The sequence below is a fragment of the Mauremys mutica genome, chromosome 10 (genome assembly GCF_020497125.1).
Source record: "Mauremys mutica isolate MM-2020 ecotype Southern chromosome 10, ASM2049712v1, whole genome shotgun sequence".
NCBI classification, from domain to species: Eukaryota; Metazoa; Chordata; order Testudines; family Geoemydidae; genus Mauremys; species Mauremys mutica.
The window spans coordinates 31780069-31794923 of NC_059081.1; the positions used below are offsets into that span (position 1 = coordinate 31780069).

Below are 14855 nucleotides of genomic sequence, written 5' to 3' on the forward strand. Positions count from 1 at the left end.
ATGTAATTCCCATTGAAGTCCCCAACTAAAACCTCTCCAGAACATCGTCAAGGATCTACAACCTAGCTTAAGGATGATCCCTCACTCCCACAGACCTTGGGAGACAGGCCAGTCCTCGCTTACAGACAGCCCCTCAACCTGAAGCAAATACTCACCAGCAACTACATACCACACAACAAAAACACTAACCCAGGAACCTATCCCTGCAAAAAACCCCGTTGCCAACTCTGTCCAGATATCTGGACACCATCATGGGACCTAACCACATCAGCCACACCATCAGGGGCTCGTTCACCTGCACATCTACCAATGTGATATATGCCATCATGTGCCAGCAATGCCACTCTCCCATGTACATTGGCCAAACCGGACAGTCTCTACACAAAAGAATAAATGGACACAAATCAGATGTCAAGAATTATAACATTCAAAAACCAGTTGGAGAACACTTCAACCTCCCTGGACACTCAATAACAGACTTAAAAGTGGCAATTCTTCAACAAAAAAACTTCAAAAACAGACTCCAATGAGAAACTGCAGAGCTGGAATTAATTTGCAAACTGGACACCATCAAATTAGGCCTGAATAAAGATGGGTCACTACAAGAACTAAAAAAAACTAATTTCCCCATGCTAATTTGCCCCTACTGTTACTCACACCTTCTTGTTAACTGTTTGAAATGAGCCACCCTGATTACCACTAGAAAACTGATTTTTCATCCTGTTGATAATAGCCCACTTTAATTGATTTGTCTCGACCCCCCACTTGGTAAGGCAATTTCCATCTTTTCATGAACTGCTATATATATCTTCCTACTGTATTTTCCACTCCATGCATCTGATGAAGTGGGTTTTAGCACACGAAAGCTTATGTCCAAATAAATTTGTTAGTCTATAAAGGTGCCACAAGTACTCGTTGTTGTTCCCATTGAAGTTAATGAGACTACTCCTCTAGTAATTCAGACTGCAAGAATCAACTTAATTATACCATAATCACAAGGAATTTCTGGTTGCAATTTTGTATTTAAAGCAATAGCCCATATCATGCCCTTCCACAGAAAAACCTACAAGAGTGGTCTCATGAAGAAGAAATTTCTGTGAAGATCTCCTCAGAGGGATCCCCTCACATCATCCTTTTCTTTTCTGTTTTTTTTGTTTGGTTTTTGAGGGGGGAATTGTTGTCCTCCCCCACTGTCCTTGGCCAAACCTAGAAGATCCCAAGGGACCTCTCTCTAGGGAGCATTATTCTATTTGGAACAATTTCTGTGGAGTTGGCGAAGGCTCAATTTGTACCTCCCGACTTGATCTCCACCTGCTACTCCTTCCACCTACCCAGTCACCAATCTCCCCCCGCAGCCTGGACTCCAGACTGTATGAAGAGGCCTCCACAGGGCCCAGATGGGGCCCAGATGGTGCAGGGGAGATGGCTAAATCCTCCTTCCACATGGAGGTGAGGGAGATCCATGTGCAGAGGGTGTCCTCAGTGGGCAGATCTAGAGGGCACAATCTGGGTCAACACAGCAATCCTGAATGTTATTAAATAATTACACAGTGCTTGGGTAACTTGCTCAGGTGTGTACATGGCCCATTTCCAAGGCACCAGCGGGTTTTTTGGTACACAAACAACTAAACAAGCCTGTTCTAGAAAGTAGTCTATGTTTAGTGTATATAAATGGAACATTTTTATTTTAAAATAATTATAAAACATCTTTGTTACTGAGTTTTACTATGTATATTACTTATGAAAGATGGTTTTTTAAAAATAATGAGAATGTATTTTCTCAGAATACATACTTCTTGGCAAGTAGCAAATAGCACCTGGATTTTCAGAGGAACATGCAGAAGTTTTCCAGAATCCATCAATATCCAAAAACACACATTCTTCACTTGTTTCTTCATCTTCTTCAGACCAGCGACTAAAATCAATGCGCTTTCCATCTGCCCAGCCATAATGTTTTCCATCCTAGCATCATACCAATAAAAGATGAGCGCTGACACACTTAAAAAAAGTCTAGGTACATCAAATGACATGATACTATATTTCTACCGGCTGAAATCCTGTGTTCAGCAAGAGTTGCAGGTGCTCAGCAGCTTTTAGGATTTGGTCTCTTGTTAAAATAATAAATGAAGTCTGTCACTTTCAGTTTTGCTGCTGAAAAAAACTACATTGACTATTGTGAATGGCAAATGATAACACATAGATGTTAGAGAGACAAGGTGGGTTGGGTAATATCTTTTATTGGACCAACTTCTGTTGATGAGAGAGACAAGCTTTCAACCTTACACAGAGGTTACCTGAAGAACTACTCTGTAAGCTTGAAAGTTTGTCTCTTTCACCAACAGAAGTTGGTCCAATAAAAAATATTACCGCACCCACCTTGTGTCTCTAATATTCTGGGATCAACATGGCTACAACAACAGTGCAGAACTTAGATGTCTAACTATTATGCTTGATTTGCAGGCAAAGCCAGGTAGTTGGATTTCTAAATGGTATCATTTGCACCTGCAATTAACTGTGGGCACAATTATTTGTGCATGGACATTAGAAGCAATTTCTAAGAGTCAGTCCTGTTGTTTCCCCATGCTAGATCAAATGTAACGTTTAATATTAAGTACTTCTAGAATTTATAATTAGACATATTCCTGCCCTGAAGATGACAACAATAAATAAGAATAATAAAATATAATAATAATTAATCGTATGAAAACACAAGAAAAGTAAGTGGATCTATGCTTTAGGAAAGTTAAATTTAAAAGTTTTCTTCTGTATTTAAGACCACTCTTATATTAGGAATTGATACCAGCTGTGCTAATCTTTTTTTTTAACTGAATATCTCTTCCTGGTATGTTCAGTGCTAGAACTGCAGGCTCTCCTGGCACTGTCTCATTGCCTACAGGCATGAGCTGCTGTGTAGGCAGTACCCCTCTACATGTTTCAGAGCTTTAGTGCCATTTGCAACAGGATGAGGCATTTGATCCCCACTTAAAGGTCACCTACAAAGGGAGGAGAGGTTGTCTTCTTTTTTGCTTCTTTGTGAAGTACAGATAAGACATGAAAAGTCTGTTTTCTTTAAAAATTCCCTGTATGTTTTATACATTAAAAATACCAGGTTTTTCTTCTCTATTGTTCCTGGAAAACTCTATGGACAGCTGCAGAAGTAGGAGAATTATGACGTCATAGATACATGTCTATGAAAACAATTTTTATTCAGGCTATTTAAAACTTTGTGTTTTGCTTGGTTTTGGTAATACTTATTTAACTCAAACATCCATAAATGGTCAGAAGAAAAGATGTTTGTTAAAGATTCAACACTCACTCACACACCCATGCCCCAAGCTCTTTAATTAACAGATGAGAAAGCTCCCAATCCACACTGGGAATTTCCAAGAAGTCCTCCAACAAACACAGAAGAAAGAAGGCTTGACACTGTTGATATTTTTAAGATAAAAAAGCATAATTTTTGTAAAAAATACCCTTTCACAACTTTTCTCCATTATTAAGAAGCAATAAAGCTTACAAACCCTATCTGAAAAAATCCACTCCAAGTTCTAAGACAAGATTTTACAATATATTTCAAACAGTTTTTAGCAGTTGCTTTTGGATTTCATTTGCTATCTTTCAGATTTTCTCTTTTTAAAACATTTTGGTTGGCCTTCCTTGACCCTGCCCCAGAATTTCAAATGACAGCAGCAATTACAGAACCACTGACAACGGAGGGGCAAAGACAATGCAATGATATAGTTTGTTGCTATTATAAAACATTTTCCTCCATCTTAAAACCTGAAGGATATAGTCTCCTCTCAATCAGTCCATCAATAGGAGTTCCACACTTGAATGTGCACCTCAGAGAACTGAAAATCTAGTATATAACCCTGAGCATCAGGACTGGTTGACCTCCTGGTAGACCTCTAGCTTCAAGATGGTTCTCTGCAACTGAAAATAGATGTCAATGGAAACATCTATTTAAAAATAACCCAGTAATTTTCAGTTTCATTGTTTCCCCAGTCATTCCTTTACTATTTCACCCTACTCTAAAAAATGGTTCTAAGGAGGGACGGGGAGGAGATAAAACTTACATCTTTGCTGAAGAGTCCAATCCACAGAGGGTAATTGCGAACAGCAGCCTGCACAGTAAGAAAAGCCTGTTGGTACTGATCTGTGATGCTAACGAGCTGCATGTTTTTCTGTTTGCACTCCCGCAGTGCATCATACCAGGACAAATTCTTCAGAATTACTGTGTAATGGACATTTTGATAGGTCAGTGTTTCACTAAGGACTTGCTGTGTCTGGTTGTCAGCAGCCCCTGTAAATAATCAACAAACAGAAGCATTAAGTAGGATAAACACGGCAAAACATTTTAGTTCTCAGTTTCTTTTGTAACAGCAGCAGCAAAACTCATTCAAATTTCTTTTGGGAATAACCATCAAAAATAAAATTAAAAAAAGATTTATAGACTGTTGTAGACTACAATTTTACTATATCAGAATCGATAGAGAGTGTATCTATGGAAAAATGTAAAGCTCTTTTTAAATGTAAATATGTAAGTCCCTGTATAAAAGCTTCGTAGAAAGGCAGTAACAGAACTACTGGGCTTTGTGGCTTTCCAGATTCATTCAATTTAACTCAAAAGATTTCAAGTTATTAGGGGAAAAATATACTCTCTGGGTGAAATTAATGTGAAACTGTGGTAGCCTTCTGCAGAACTGCGCACAGATGTTGTGACAATCAACAGGGGCCATGCATCTCCGAACAGTCTGACAGAGAGAGGAATGAGTTAAGTAAAGAGCCATCAGATTCATTCTTATGTAAATCTAATGGGCAGTAAACCTGGTACAGGTAGCTCTTCCAGCCAGTACATTGCAAGAGCAGGCAGAGAGGTAATAGTTTGGCTCCATAGCATGTGCTCAGTTTCTTGCACAAAGCCACCTGACCTGTGTATTGTGCTGGAAGTGGTGAAATTTACCATTTGGGTTCTAATTATCCAATATTATCACAATGAGCTGCATTAATTTCATCCAACCAAGTGATGCATGCAACTATAAAAAATGCAAACTTTACATGGATGGGGAATTAGAGCATGTGGATCTAATGATTCCAAGAAGTTTATGGGCTGACACCAGAGCTAAATTTGGCCCTAGAATTTTGTAAAATGTGCATTGGCATCTAACACAGAGGTGTCTCAGGAATACAAAGGCTTGTCAAGGGAAAAAATTACCCTGTATAAATAAGGGCATTCAAGTGACTGATGAATAGGCTGACAGACCAATACCCAAACAACAAAGCCATAATATTAATTTTATGCTTATGCACAATTTGCAGCTGTCAGTGGATTAGAGAGGTGACATGAAAGAAACAGAATGTCTGAACTAGTTCGTGGCTGCTGTCAAGTGCTTCTATGTAGTAAACAGCTTCAAAAAGAGAACTGTGAGACCAACAGAGACCTCACACACTTAAAGGTTAATAGTAAAGAGTTAGGGGAAAATATATACATTTCCCAAAGATGAAAAAAGAATATTGCTGATGTTTACAAGCACAATTATCACAACATTTTGAGATAATCATTAAGTGTCTGAGATGCCAAGGAATCCGAGCTGCTGACTCACTTGCTTCTGTGACAAAAGTGAAATGAAAACCATAGGGCCAGATTGTACTTAGCCAAGGATGCCATGGCAGAATGGAAAAAGTCTCCCCTGCTGCAGCATCCTGAGCTGTGGCCAGGTACAACTGCAGTTTCTGCAAGAGCCGACTGAGCGCTCCTTCCCTGCATGCCTGGGTGTTTAGAGGCTTAGCAACCCAAGAATAATGGGGACCATATTGCAGCAATCACTGCACTTTCCCTGAATGTCATTTTCCTTTTCTGGAGAGAAATATATTTATCAATAGCAGCTGCAATCTTTTATTGGAGTCTTATAAGCATTTTTAATGTTCAGAGCCTGTGCACAGTTCACCTTTTCTTTTTTTTAATAATAAAAAAAATCCCCTTCAGATTTTTCAGACTGAATCACTGTCCTTCCCTCCTTCAAATTTATAAATAGTTATTTAAAAAGATTTATACATAGCAGAACATAACCCACAGATGGGTGTACCGCATATTATACCCTTGGCAGTTAAACAGTAACTAAGGCTTTGTTCAGATTGGGTAATTGCCCTGATTCGAGTAATCAGTGGGCAGCCACCAATATAGCTGCACTGGTGCAGCGCCCCTCCCCAATCCTGAGTATAAACAGGAAAGCCACACTGTATCAGTGGAGGTGACCCCTGCTTGAAGCCAGGGCAAGCTGCACCAATGCAAATTGTGTCTCTCCTTGTCTACACCTGGGGTTTGCACTAAGGTAGCTAAACAAGTGGTCTGAAATCAAGGCTAGTTCCAAGTGTAGATGAGGCCTCATATTATCCCTTCAGTGTTAAAACTCACAGGAGTTGGTTAAGTGGGATTAAAACTCTGTATGGTTCTCCTCACAGAGTTTTGCCCACGTTGTTCTCGGGGAGAGGAGTCATTTGCTCCATTCCTCACTGAATGAAACAAAGTCCATCCCCAATCCCTGTAGGTCCCCAAAGTGTCCAAAGAAGATCAGAGCCATTCACTTACAGGCCTTGTACTCCTTGCCAACTATTGGGCCCTGCCCCCCCCCCTTTCACTCTCAGGCAGCGTAACTCCACAGGAACTTCACTATCAGGGCCTCCACTGCCCACGGCTTTCCCCAAACACCTCTTAAAAGGGGTTTCACACTATGGATGGTGTCATGGAAAATGTAGGCATGGGAAATTTTTCAGGAGGGATGAGGTTTGTCCTCATGGCCCCACCATTGGATGCCCAGTATGGGCCTGCTCAGTTGCCAGAAGGATCCTGCCACCAGGGAACACCCTTCTTGAGGTGCTGTGTACAGGGAGATTGTGCCTCAGGAGGGGTGATATTCATGCATGAAGGGGTTTCTTGGCAGGTGGATATTAGGGGCACAGTCAGTCTTACCTGCTGGCTTCTGGCAGATACCCAAAAAATGCTCCTCAGCACAAGGCAAGAAATTCCACGTTCCAACATACAAAGATTTGGGGTTGTTGAGCATTATACCACACTGATTGTTTATCTCCTCATCAAACATCTGAAAACCAGAAAACTCATCAAGTTCATGTATGATACAAGCATTCTTGTGTGGAGAGAGCGAATGAAGATCAAGTTAGGATAATATACTTCTCTTAGTTAGTATGTGCAGAGCAGTAGTACAACACACAGCTAGTTTATTTTGCAATATTACCTAGTTGCTGGATTATTTGTGAAAAAAATTACCTGGACCCACTATACTCTTTAAAAATTCTTGTTAATCAGTGGCATTCCATTATGTTTCTTATGCTTCTCAATGAACAGTGCAGCCAGGAAAACAATATATGTATAATGGTTTATGGATGTATTCTGCAAATAACTGAACCAAAAACTTTATAGTAACATCCCTCTGCTACCTACATTTTTATGGAATGTGGCATCTCAGCTACATATTAGATATGCAAAGAGACTGAAGAGATTCCAATTTTTACATCCCTTTCCATTTTAATAATTAGTGTTCAAAACATATCATCCGAATAAAGATACAAAGAGCTCATCATTACTGGTCACCATGTCTGCCAATTAAGAATACAATTTCTTGGTTTGGGACCTTTACATGTTTTTTCTCTTTTGTTATTTTGATACAGTTACCAATACACCAACATTCTATACTTTTTATAGGACAAAACATCAGCTGGATTTGTATATTCAAACAGATAACTTACATCAAACGGAATCTTCCTTAGCCTTCCTCTCAGCAATGGGTGAAAGTTACTGTACAGCAGTCTACTGCCATCTACCCATTTGTTTTCCCTTATGTTGAAAAAAAACTTCAAACCAATCCAAATGTTTTCTTCCAAACCAGGAAGCAAGGATGTTAAAAAATCTGTTGGGCAGAAAAATAAAAATTTACATGCTATAATTTAGACAACCACAGTAAACATTTGGAAAACAGCTTGCATAAATAAGATAGTACAACCCCCATCTACATTAACTTAATTTCCCACCCTAGTCTTTGAAAATGCAATAAGCCATTCTAATAGAGTATTAAGTGTTTTGCAATTTTATCATTCCATACTTTCCATATCCGACAAGGACATTATTTAAACAAATCATTTGAGAGGATTAGCCTTTTAACAAGCTAAGGTCTAATTGAGGGCCAAGAGATGAGTTTAACTTGTTTCTGTCTCTCTCCTCCTCTCCCTCCCTGACATCAACCTTGTCTCCTTGTGTCTCCACCCAAATTTCAGAAGGTGCCTCCCTATTGCTCTGTAAGACCTTCTACTGACTTCCCACAGAAGCATTAAAAGCGGGCTCCATGTCCTCTTTGAGGGCCTGGAGAGTTTCACTTGCTTCCCACACACCTCACTCTCTGACTGCTGGGCATGCCTCTAAAACAGGACCACTTGCTGAATAAGTGTCTGATTTACTCAACCAAGAAACAGAGAAAGTCAGGATAGAGGGAAGGGATCAGTTTCAACCAAGAAAGACTCAGGAATCCCAAGACAGCCACTCTTTGTTCTCTGTGGCAACGCCCACTATTGGGTGAGGCTACAAATGCTTAATGTGTGTCAGGGCTTGCCAGGGCTTAGCCTCAGCACCCCTAGGCTTGACAGTTCATAGCCCTGGGACCTCTAGGCTTGCTGCATCAGTTATGAATGTAAAATAATTGCTTGAGCCCCAGCACCTCTTTCATTACAAATTAAGCACTGAATGTTCATTAAGACATTTAGAACTAGCTACCTGCCATATGTTAGCTAGCTCCAGGCTAGTCCCAAGCTCTTTTCCTAAACTAGACAAACCCATTAAAGGTTAAAACCTCTCAGGAGTAGTCACTATCCAATAGCCAGCTACAGAAAGGGCCACAGTACGTGAGGGATGGAGGGAAGGTAACCACCTCTTCCTGCCAGCCTAAGTTGTGGCAGAGCTGTCTTTCTCCACCACAGCTTTGCCATTGCACCGACTTGCCTGGCAGACAGGGCCGGCTCCAGACACCAGCGCAGGAAGCAGGTGCTTGGGGCGGCCAAAGGAAAGGGGCGGCACATCCGGGTCTTCAGGGGCAATTCGGTGGCAGGTCCCTCAGTCTCTCTTGGAGCAAAGGACCCGCCGCCGAAGAATGCCGCCGATCGCGGCTTTTTTTTGTTCTTCTTTGCCGCTTGGGGCGGCAAAAAAGCCTGAACCAGCCCTGCTGGCAGAAATCTGTCACCAGGACTAATTTATTATGCTAAATATCCTTCAATCAATTGAAATGAACTTCCATTTACACAATCAGGCTAAGAAATGTTTGGAGCAGAATATGCTTTTCTAGAGTTAAAAGAGTTCTGAATTGCTCTAGTCTCAGCCACTTGAGTTCCAGTGTGGGTCCATCTCAATGCCTGGCAGACAGGGCTGACTGCTCTTCCACTGTGCACTGTTAACTACTGAAGTGGCCTGCCTGGTCTATTTTCTATATTCCACTGCACTGAACTGAGTTGGCTGGAGGTCACTTACCTATACAAATAATGCTACACATAATATGGAGCTCTGTTGTGAGCTACATCTTCAGACATATCTGTAGGCAACTACCTGCCCACTACAGAAATACAAACGTATTAACAGATGTCTCTCTCAACTGATAGGTAGTCAGACACATCTGTAGACAGCTATTTGCAGCAAATGTCTTCTCTTCATTGCATTCACCTCAATGAGGTTTTAACTTCTGAAGTAAAGCTTGGAAACTGCTTTAGACACGGTCCCTCTACTCTTCATAAATCTCTGATAGTCTTTGCAATTTCTAATTCCCTTCATACACAAGGGTATGAAGAAAAACTGGTCTCTGAACTGGTTCTTTTCCTTTTTCCACGGTTTGCCCATTGTGTGTGCATTTCCCATTCTGTGACAGGCAGAATTCCTCTGACAGTGCAAATTAAAGGCATTAGTTATAGGTTTTTATTTTATTGTGAATTTTTAGAATTATTTCAGTAAGACTCAAAGTAATTGAATGATTTTACAATCAGATAACACTGCCACATAATTCCCAGTCTGCTGCATGATCCTGTGCAGTTATGCTGCATAGACTGGGGAAGGGGCTTGACATATTATTTTGGTCTAAAGTTCTGTATAGTATAAAGAGCCTTGAATTTACCATCATACCTTGTTCAGCTTGGCTTGAGATTGATGGAAGAGTGCCTCCAAAAGTTTCACATACTTCATTGGCTTCTTTAAATGTTAAAAATCTGTGTTCTATCTTTAGAAAACACTGCAAAATAAAAATGGTAAAAGCTTATGCAATGTAGCACGAGTTCACTTTCTCTTTAAGATTTATTGTATCTTAGATGTAATTCATAAATCAATGACCCTAAAACCCTCACACCTCACTTATCTTGCTTTCTGTGAGAAACTATTAGAAGTGCAATTATAGATAAATGCATACAGGCTCTGATTCAGCAAGGTGTCTTTAACAGGGTGACTGTCCCGTTAAGGATAGTAGGGACTAAGGGACACTAAACCCTGTTTTTCTTTAAGATTCCTAGGACTTTTGGAGCAGATGAAGACCTACAGACAGGCAGAGGCAGGTGTTGGGAGAGAGGAAGATGGTCCCAGAGACATAGTTAATGCTTGGGGGAAACCAAGGCTACTGTTTCTTTAAAGGATCAGAAGCCTTGTAGTGCAGGGTGGGACAAGGCTCCCCTCTCTCCCAGCTAAGTGGGAGGAGCCTGGAGAAGGAGGGCGGCATATACCTGCCTCCTTTTTCACAAGAGGGCAAGGATTGCCATCTGCTAATCTCTCTCAGCCCAGAGAGGAAAAGGGCTGAACTACAAAGTGGTGGAGGCAGCTGATAAAGAAGCTGGTTTTAAGGCATCAGCTACTCTGAATTAATGCAGATCGCAAGGCGGCGGCTTTTGGACCGATGAGCCCAGGAGAAGGAACTTGATGGAACTGATGCAAAAACATTGAGAAGGAGAGCTGTGGGACACCTGAAAGAAGAACAGGGGTTGGGGCTGAGGGCTACCGGGTCCTCTGCAAAGGAGGGATCTGGTTTAAACACTCTGGCCTGAAAGTGAGGCTTGGTCTACACTACAAAGTTAGGTTGACGTAATGCAACTAATGATGATTGTCCTATATTCCCCCTTTACCTTGTTCTGAAACAGAATCCATTCTTTAGGGCATCCTCCTTTACGGGGGTGATATTCTGGCTCATGTTTCTCCAGTAAGGATGCATTAGATTTTTCACATATGAAGGGCAGTTTCAGATTGCAGTTTATTGGATAGTCTGTAGGAAATATAAATACAGTTATCATCTGTATTATGATAATGACTATGATGTGCTAGGTGCTACCTACACTTGTGGGAAGAGACAGTCCTATGTAACTATAACATACAGCTGCAAATTATGCAAAGTAAAGTCTTTTAAAATGACAGTAGAATAAAGCATAAAAAATTAAATGTATGAGAAAATATTGTATTGATAAGAAAGGACCAGATTTGATAACCTTACTCACTTTCAGTAGCTACTTGCTCTACAAGTGGTATCACTGACTTCAGTGGAGAAATGTGGAATAAAGTCCTATACATGGTAAGTGTGAGTTTCAGAATCTGTCTCACAGCGCAAAAAGTCATTTGCTCCTGGATCTTGTATTCAATACTGCATTCTGGACAGAGCTAATATTTTTTATATTAAGGAAACAACCTTACCTCTATACCAGCCCTTCGAAGAAATATACCAACAATCCCTCCAGAATCGATCATGGAAACGTGGAAATAACTGTAAACTAGATACAAACATTTCAGAGTCAATCTCTGACAAAAGATTCTCTTTTAGGGGCAAATCCCGGGCATGGCAGCAGAACTAGCGTGCCTCTGCTGCTTGGGAGAGAGAAAATGTCAAGGGCGTACACATATAAAGGGGTTGCCTGTGCCCTAACGTGCCAGAGGTTTAGGGAGAGGGCTAGTGTCGGGGAAAGTGGGCGGTAGGGTCAGCAGATCTGTAGTGATTAGTGTAGTCATGGATATACTGAACAAATCAACCCTACAGAGACGTACACAACAGCCTAGCTACTTAGGCTGTACACTAAGGAGCGGTCTAATTGTCTGTCCCTACTGCAACCCCTCCTACATTATCATGCACCGTGAGGATAATAAAATATAGATTCTACATTCTTCTGTTCTAAATTATTCTTTTTTAAAATGTAGCATTTTGCTACTTATGCATCCTAAGATTTTCTTGGACAGGGAAGGCCCTGTTCCTTAGCTGCAGCTGAGGACCACACAGTGCAACTCAGGAGGGTTGTATAAAGGTTGCTGTAAGACATCTCTGCATTTCCCTGATCCTGGATGCAGGATCCTGTGCCAGACTATGTCATAAACTAGAAGCAGCCTGAAGGCTGCTCTAAATTACACTGCCTGCCAATGGCACCAAGGACCAGTGATCCCCAGGGCACAAAGAAGCCCTGGATAACTCTCAAGCCAGGCACGGGGAGGAGTGGTGGTGTAGGAGCCTTATCCTGATTTTACAACACCAAAGGATTCCCTAACCTAGGGTAATCTTCCTGTGGCTGGGCATGGCAGAAAGCAGAGACGAGGACAGAAGATGACTTATCCAATTTCATATGCTCTATATGTAAATATTTTGTTCATGGTTTTTAACTGACAAGATGAACTGAAAATTTTTGGTTTTGCTGTTTTCTTAAATGGAAGAGTAAAATAATGTAAAAACCTCCAATCCTGTTTCAGAACTCAAGTAATTAATGGGCTACATGGGCAGGCTTAAAATCACAAATAAAAACATTTGAAATAGGAACCAGAAAGGGTTAACTGTTAGGACCAGGGTTCAAGCTTTCAGGGCTTCTAATGATACCACTAATGTATTAAGTCCCTGGCCATGCAAAGACTTATGCCTGTGCAGAAGTCTTTGGGGACAATGTCTGAAAAGCACTTTGAAGACATGAAGCCTCATATAAGAACTAAGTGTTATTATTACTGATTTAGGTGTTAGAAATGTTGCTAACCTTTGTAGTGGGAACAGCACTCTGTAAACATTCCTGCTTGAATAAGTCCTTAGTTCAAGTATTAAGTCTACACATATATTCTGTTGATTATTTATTATACTCAAAATCCCCAGTGTCCTAAACTCCTCACCAAAAGAAATAAAGACTCAGTCGGTGCTCCAGAGACCTTACACTTTAAATTTGACGTGGCAAGGAAAAGTGCAGGTCATATGCAGAAAAAAAAGGGGGAAGGCAAGAGAAAGGAAAAGAGTCACAATTATCAGATAATGTGGTTTTGTTAACAAGGTTTTTCAAATAATTATTTTATGCTTTTTGTAGCTGACCTGTCAGAAGTGAGCTTTGTAAACAATTTGGGATTATTCAATAGTCATTTTAAAAAACCCACTTATTTTACTAAATTTTTCCCCATACAAGAAATGTCAACAAAAGTTTATAATAATGTTGCCTGCAAATAGAGTACATACGGTGAATGATGGCTAGCTCCATGATCCATGTATTTCAGCCACCACTTCTGCTCTGCACCTGACAACTGCAAAAATAAATAAACAACTAGATTTTACCACCATGTATAATATAATATCACAAGATAGACCACTGGTCTTCATCCACCCTTGTGGCAAAATTCCTTTTGATGTAAATGGTTTAACAGAAGCAGGACTGGAACTTACAAGTAATATTCTTGTAAATGATTCAAAAATTCAAGTGACTAACTTCTTGGTCTTGGCTATAGACTATGCACGGGGAATTTGCAAATTCTAGTTCATAAAGGGGCATTGTCAGGTCAGATATTTTAAAATCTCAAATCTGTTTCTAGTAGTTCTTTATTATTAAAACCAATACTACATTCAAATACACCTCTACCCCAATATAACGCGACCCGATATAACATGAATTCGGATATAACACAGTAAAGCAGCGCTCTGGGGGGGCGGGGCTGCACGCTCCGGCGGATCAAAGCAAGTTCGATATAATGTGTTTTCACCTATAATGCGGTAAGATTTTTTGGCTCCTGAGGACAGCATTATATCAGGGTAGAGGTGTATATTTTCCCACTGCTTACTATATTTTGAATGTTTACATTTCACTCAGTTGGGATCATAAAATCGGACTAGTCAGTTTCAATGTTGGGTTCCCATGTGCTAATACACAAGGGTTCTCCATTTTTTTTCATGGTAGGTCACATCTTAATAGTGATCTTAATGACATCTTCACATCTTGTGCACCCTATTCTTCATAAAAGCATGTATGATCTACTCTCCCATTCAAGATCATATAATATCTTTGTGGCAACTACAGCAATTACTTAGATGGAAAGGTAATACAAGGACAGATTTTGTGTATTTGTAGCTGTTTTTAGTGCAATAAGTTTCTTGACCTTTTTGAACAGAGATAATCTTACTGCCTTACATACTTCATTTTGGGATGGATCCTCTGGCCCAGCCAAGTAGCTTTCAGTGTGGAATGAGGGGGGAGGAATAAAGGGTGGTTTTAAGACACCTTTGCTGAGAACAGGAGTGGGAAAAAGCGGTGCAATGAGCCTGAGGATCCAGCCCTTAATCTTTTCCTCCATCTACACTGTTTCTCTCACCTGGAAACAAGGGTGAGAGCTAGCTCTCTGTGGACCAATAGAAAGTGCTCTTTGGACCATCAAAATCCCCTTGACCAGTATGGGGACCTCTGTGCCAGCACAATGAAGTAATATTTGTTTGCAAAGAGCATGGAGGAACATTTAAAATAAAGAATAAAATGGTTGTAATTGAAATGAAAGTACAGTACTATAATAAAAACTTTCTTAGGGGCCAGATCATACCCTTAGGATACATGCAGTG

At 40.5% G+C, this 14855-nt stretch overlaps 1 protein-coding gene across 1 annotated transcript in view; it reads right to left on the minus strand.

The window, feature by feature from the left end:
* Positions 1 to 14855, minus strand: part of LOC123378722 (lymphocyte antigen 75-like) — a 126549-nt gene that overhangs the window by 64645 nt on the left and 47049 nt on the right. The window contains exons 20-27 of the mRNA XM_045032834.1: positions 13491 to 13555; positions 11714 to 11790; positions 11155 to 11291; positions 10172 to 10277; positions 7765 to 7925; positions 6971 to 7100; positions 4077 to 4303; positions 1794 to 1962 (exon numbers count right to left, since the gene is read on the minus strand). Coding sequence (XP_044888769.1) covers positions 1794 to 1962; positions 4077 to 4303; positions 6971 to 7100; positions 7765 to 7925; positions 10172 to 10277; positions 11155 to 11291; positions 11714 to 11790; positions 13491 to 13555 — 1072 coding nt within the window. The remainder of the gene's footprint in view (positions 1 to 1793; positions 1963 to 4076; positions 4304 to 6970; positions 7101 to 7764; positions 7926 to 10171; positions 10278 to 11154; positions 11292 to 11713; positions 11791 to 13490; positions 13556 to 14855) is intronic.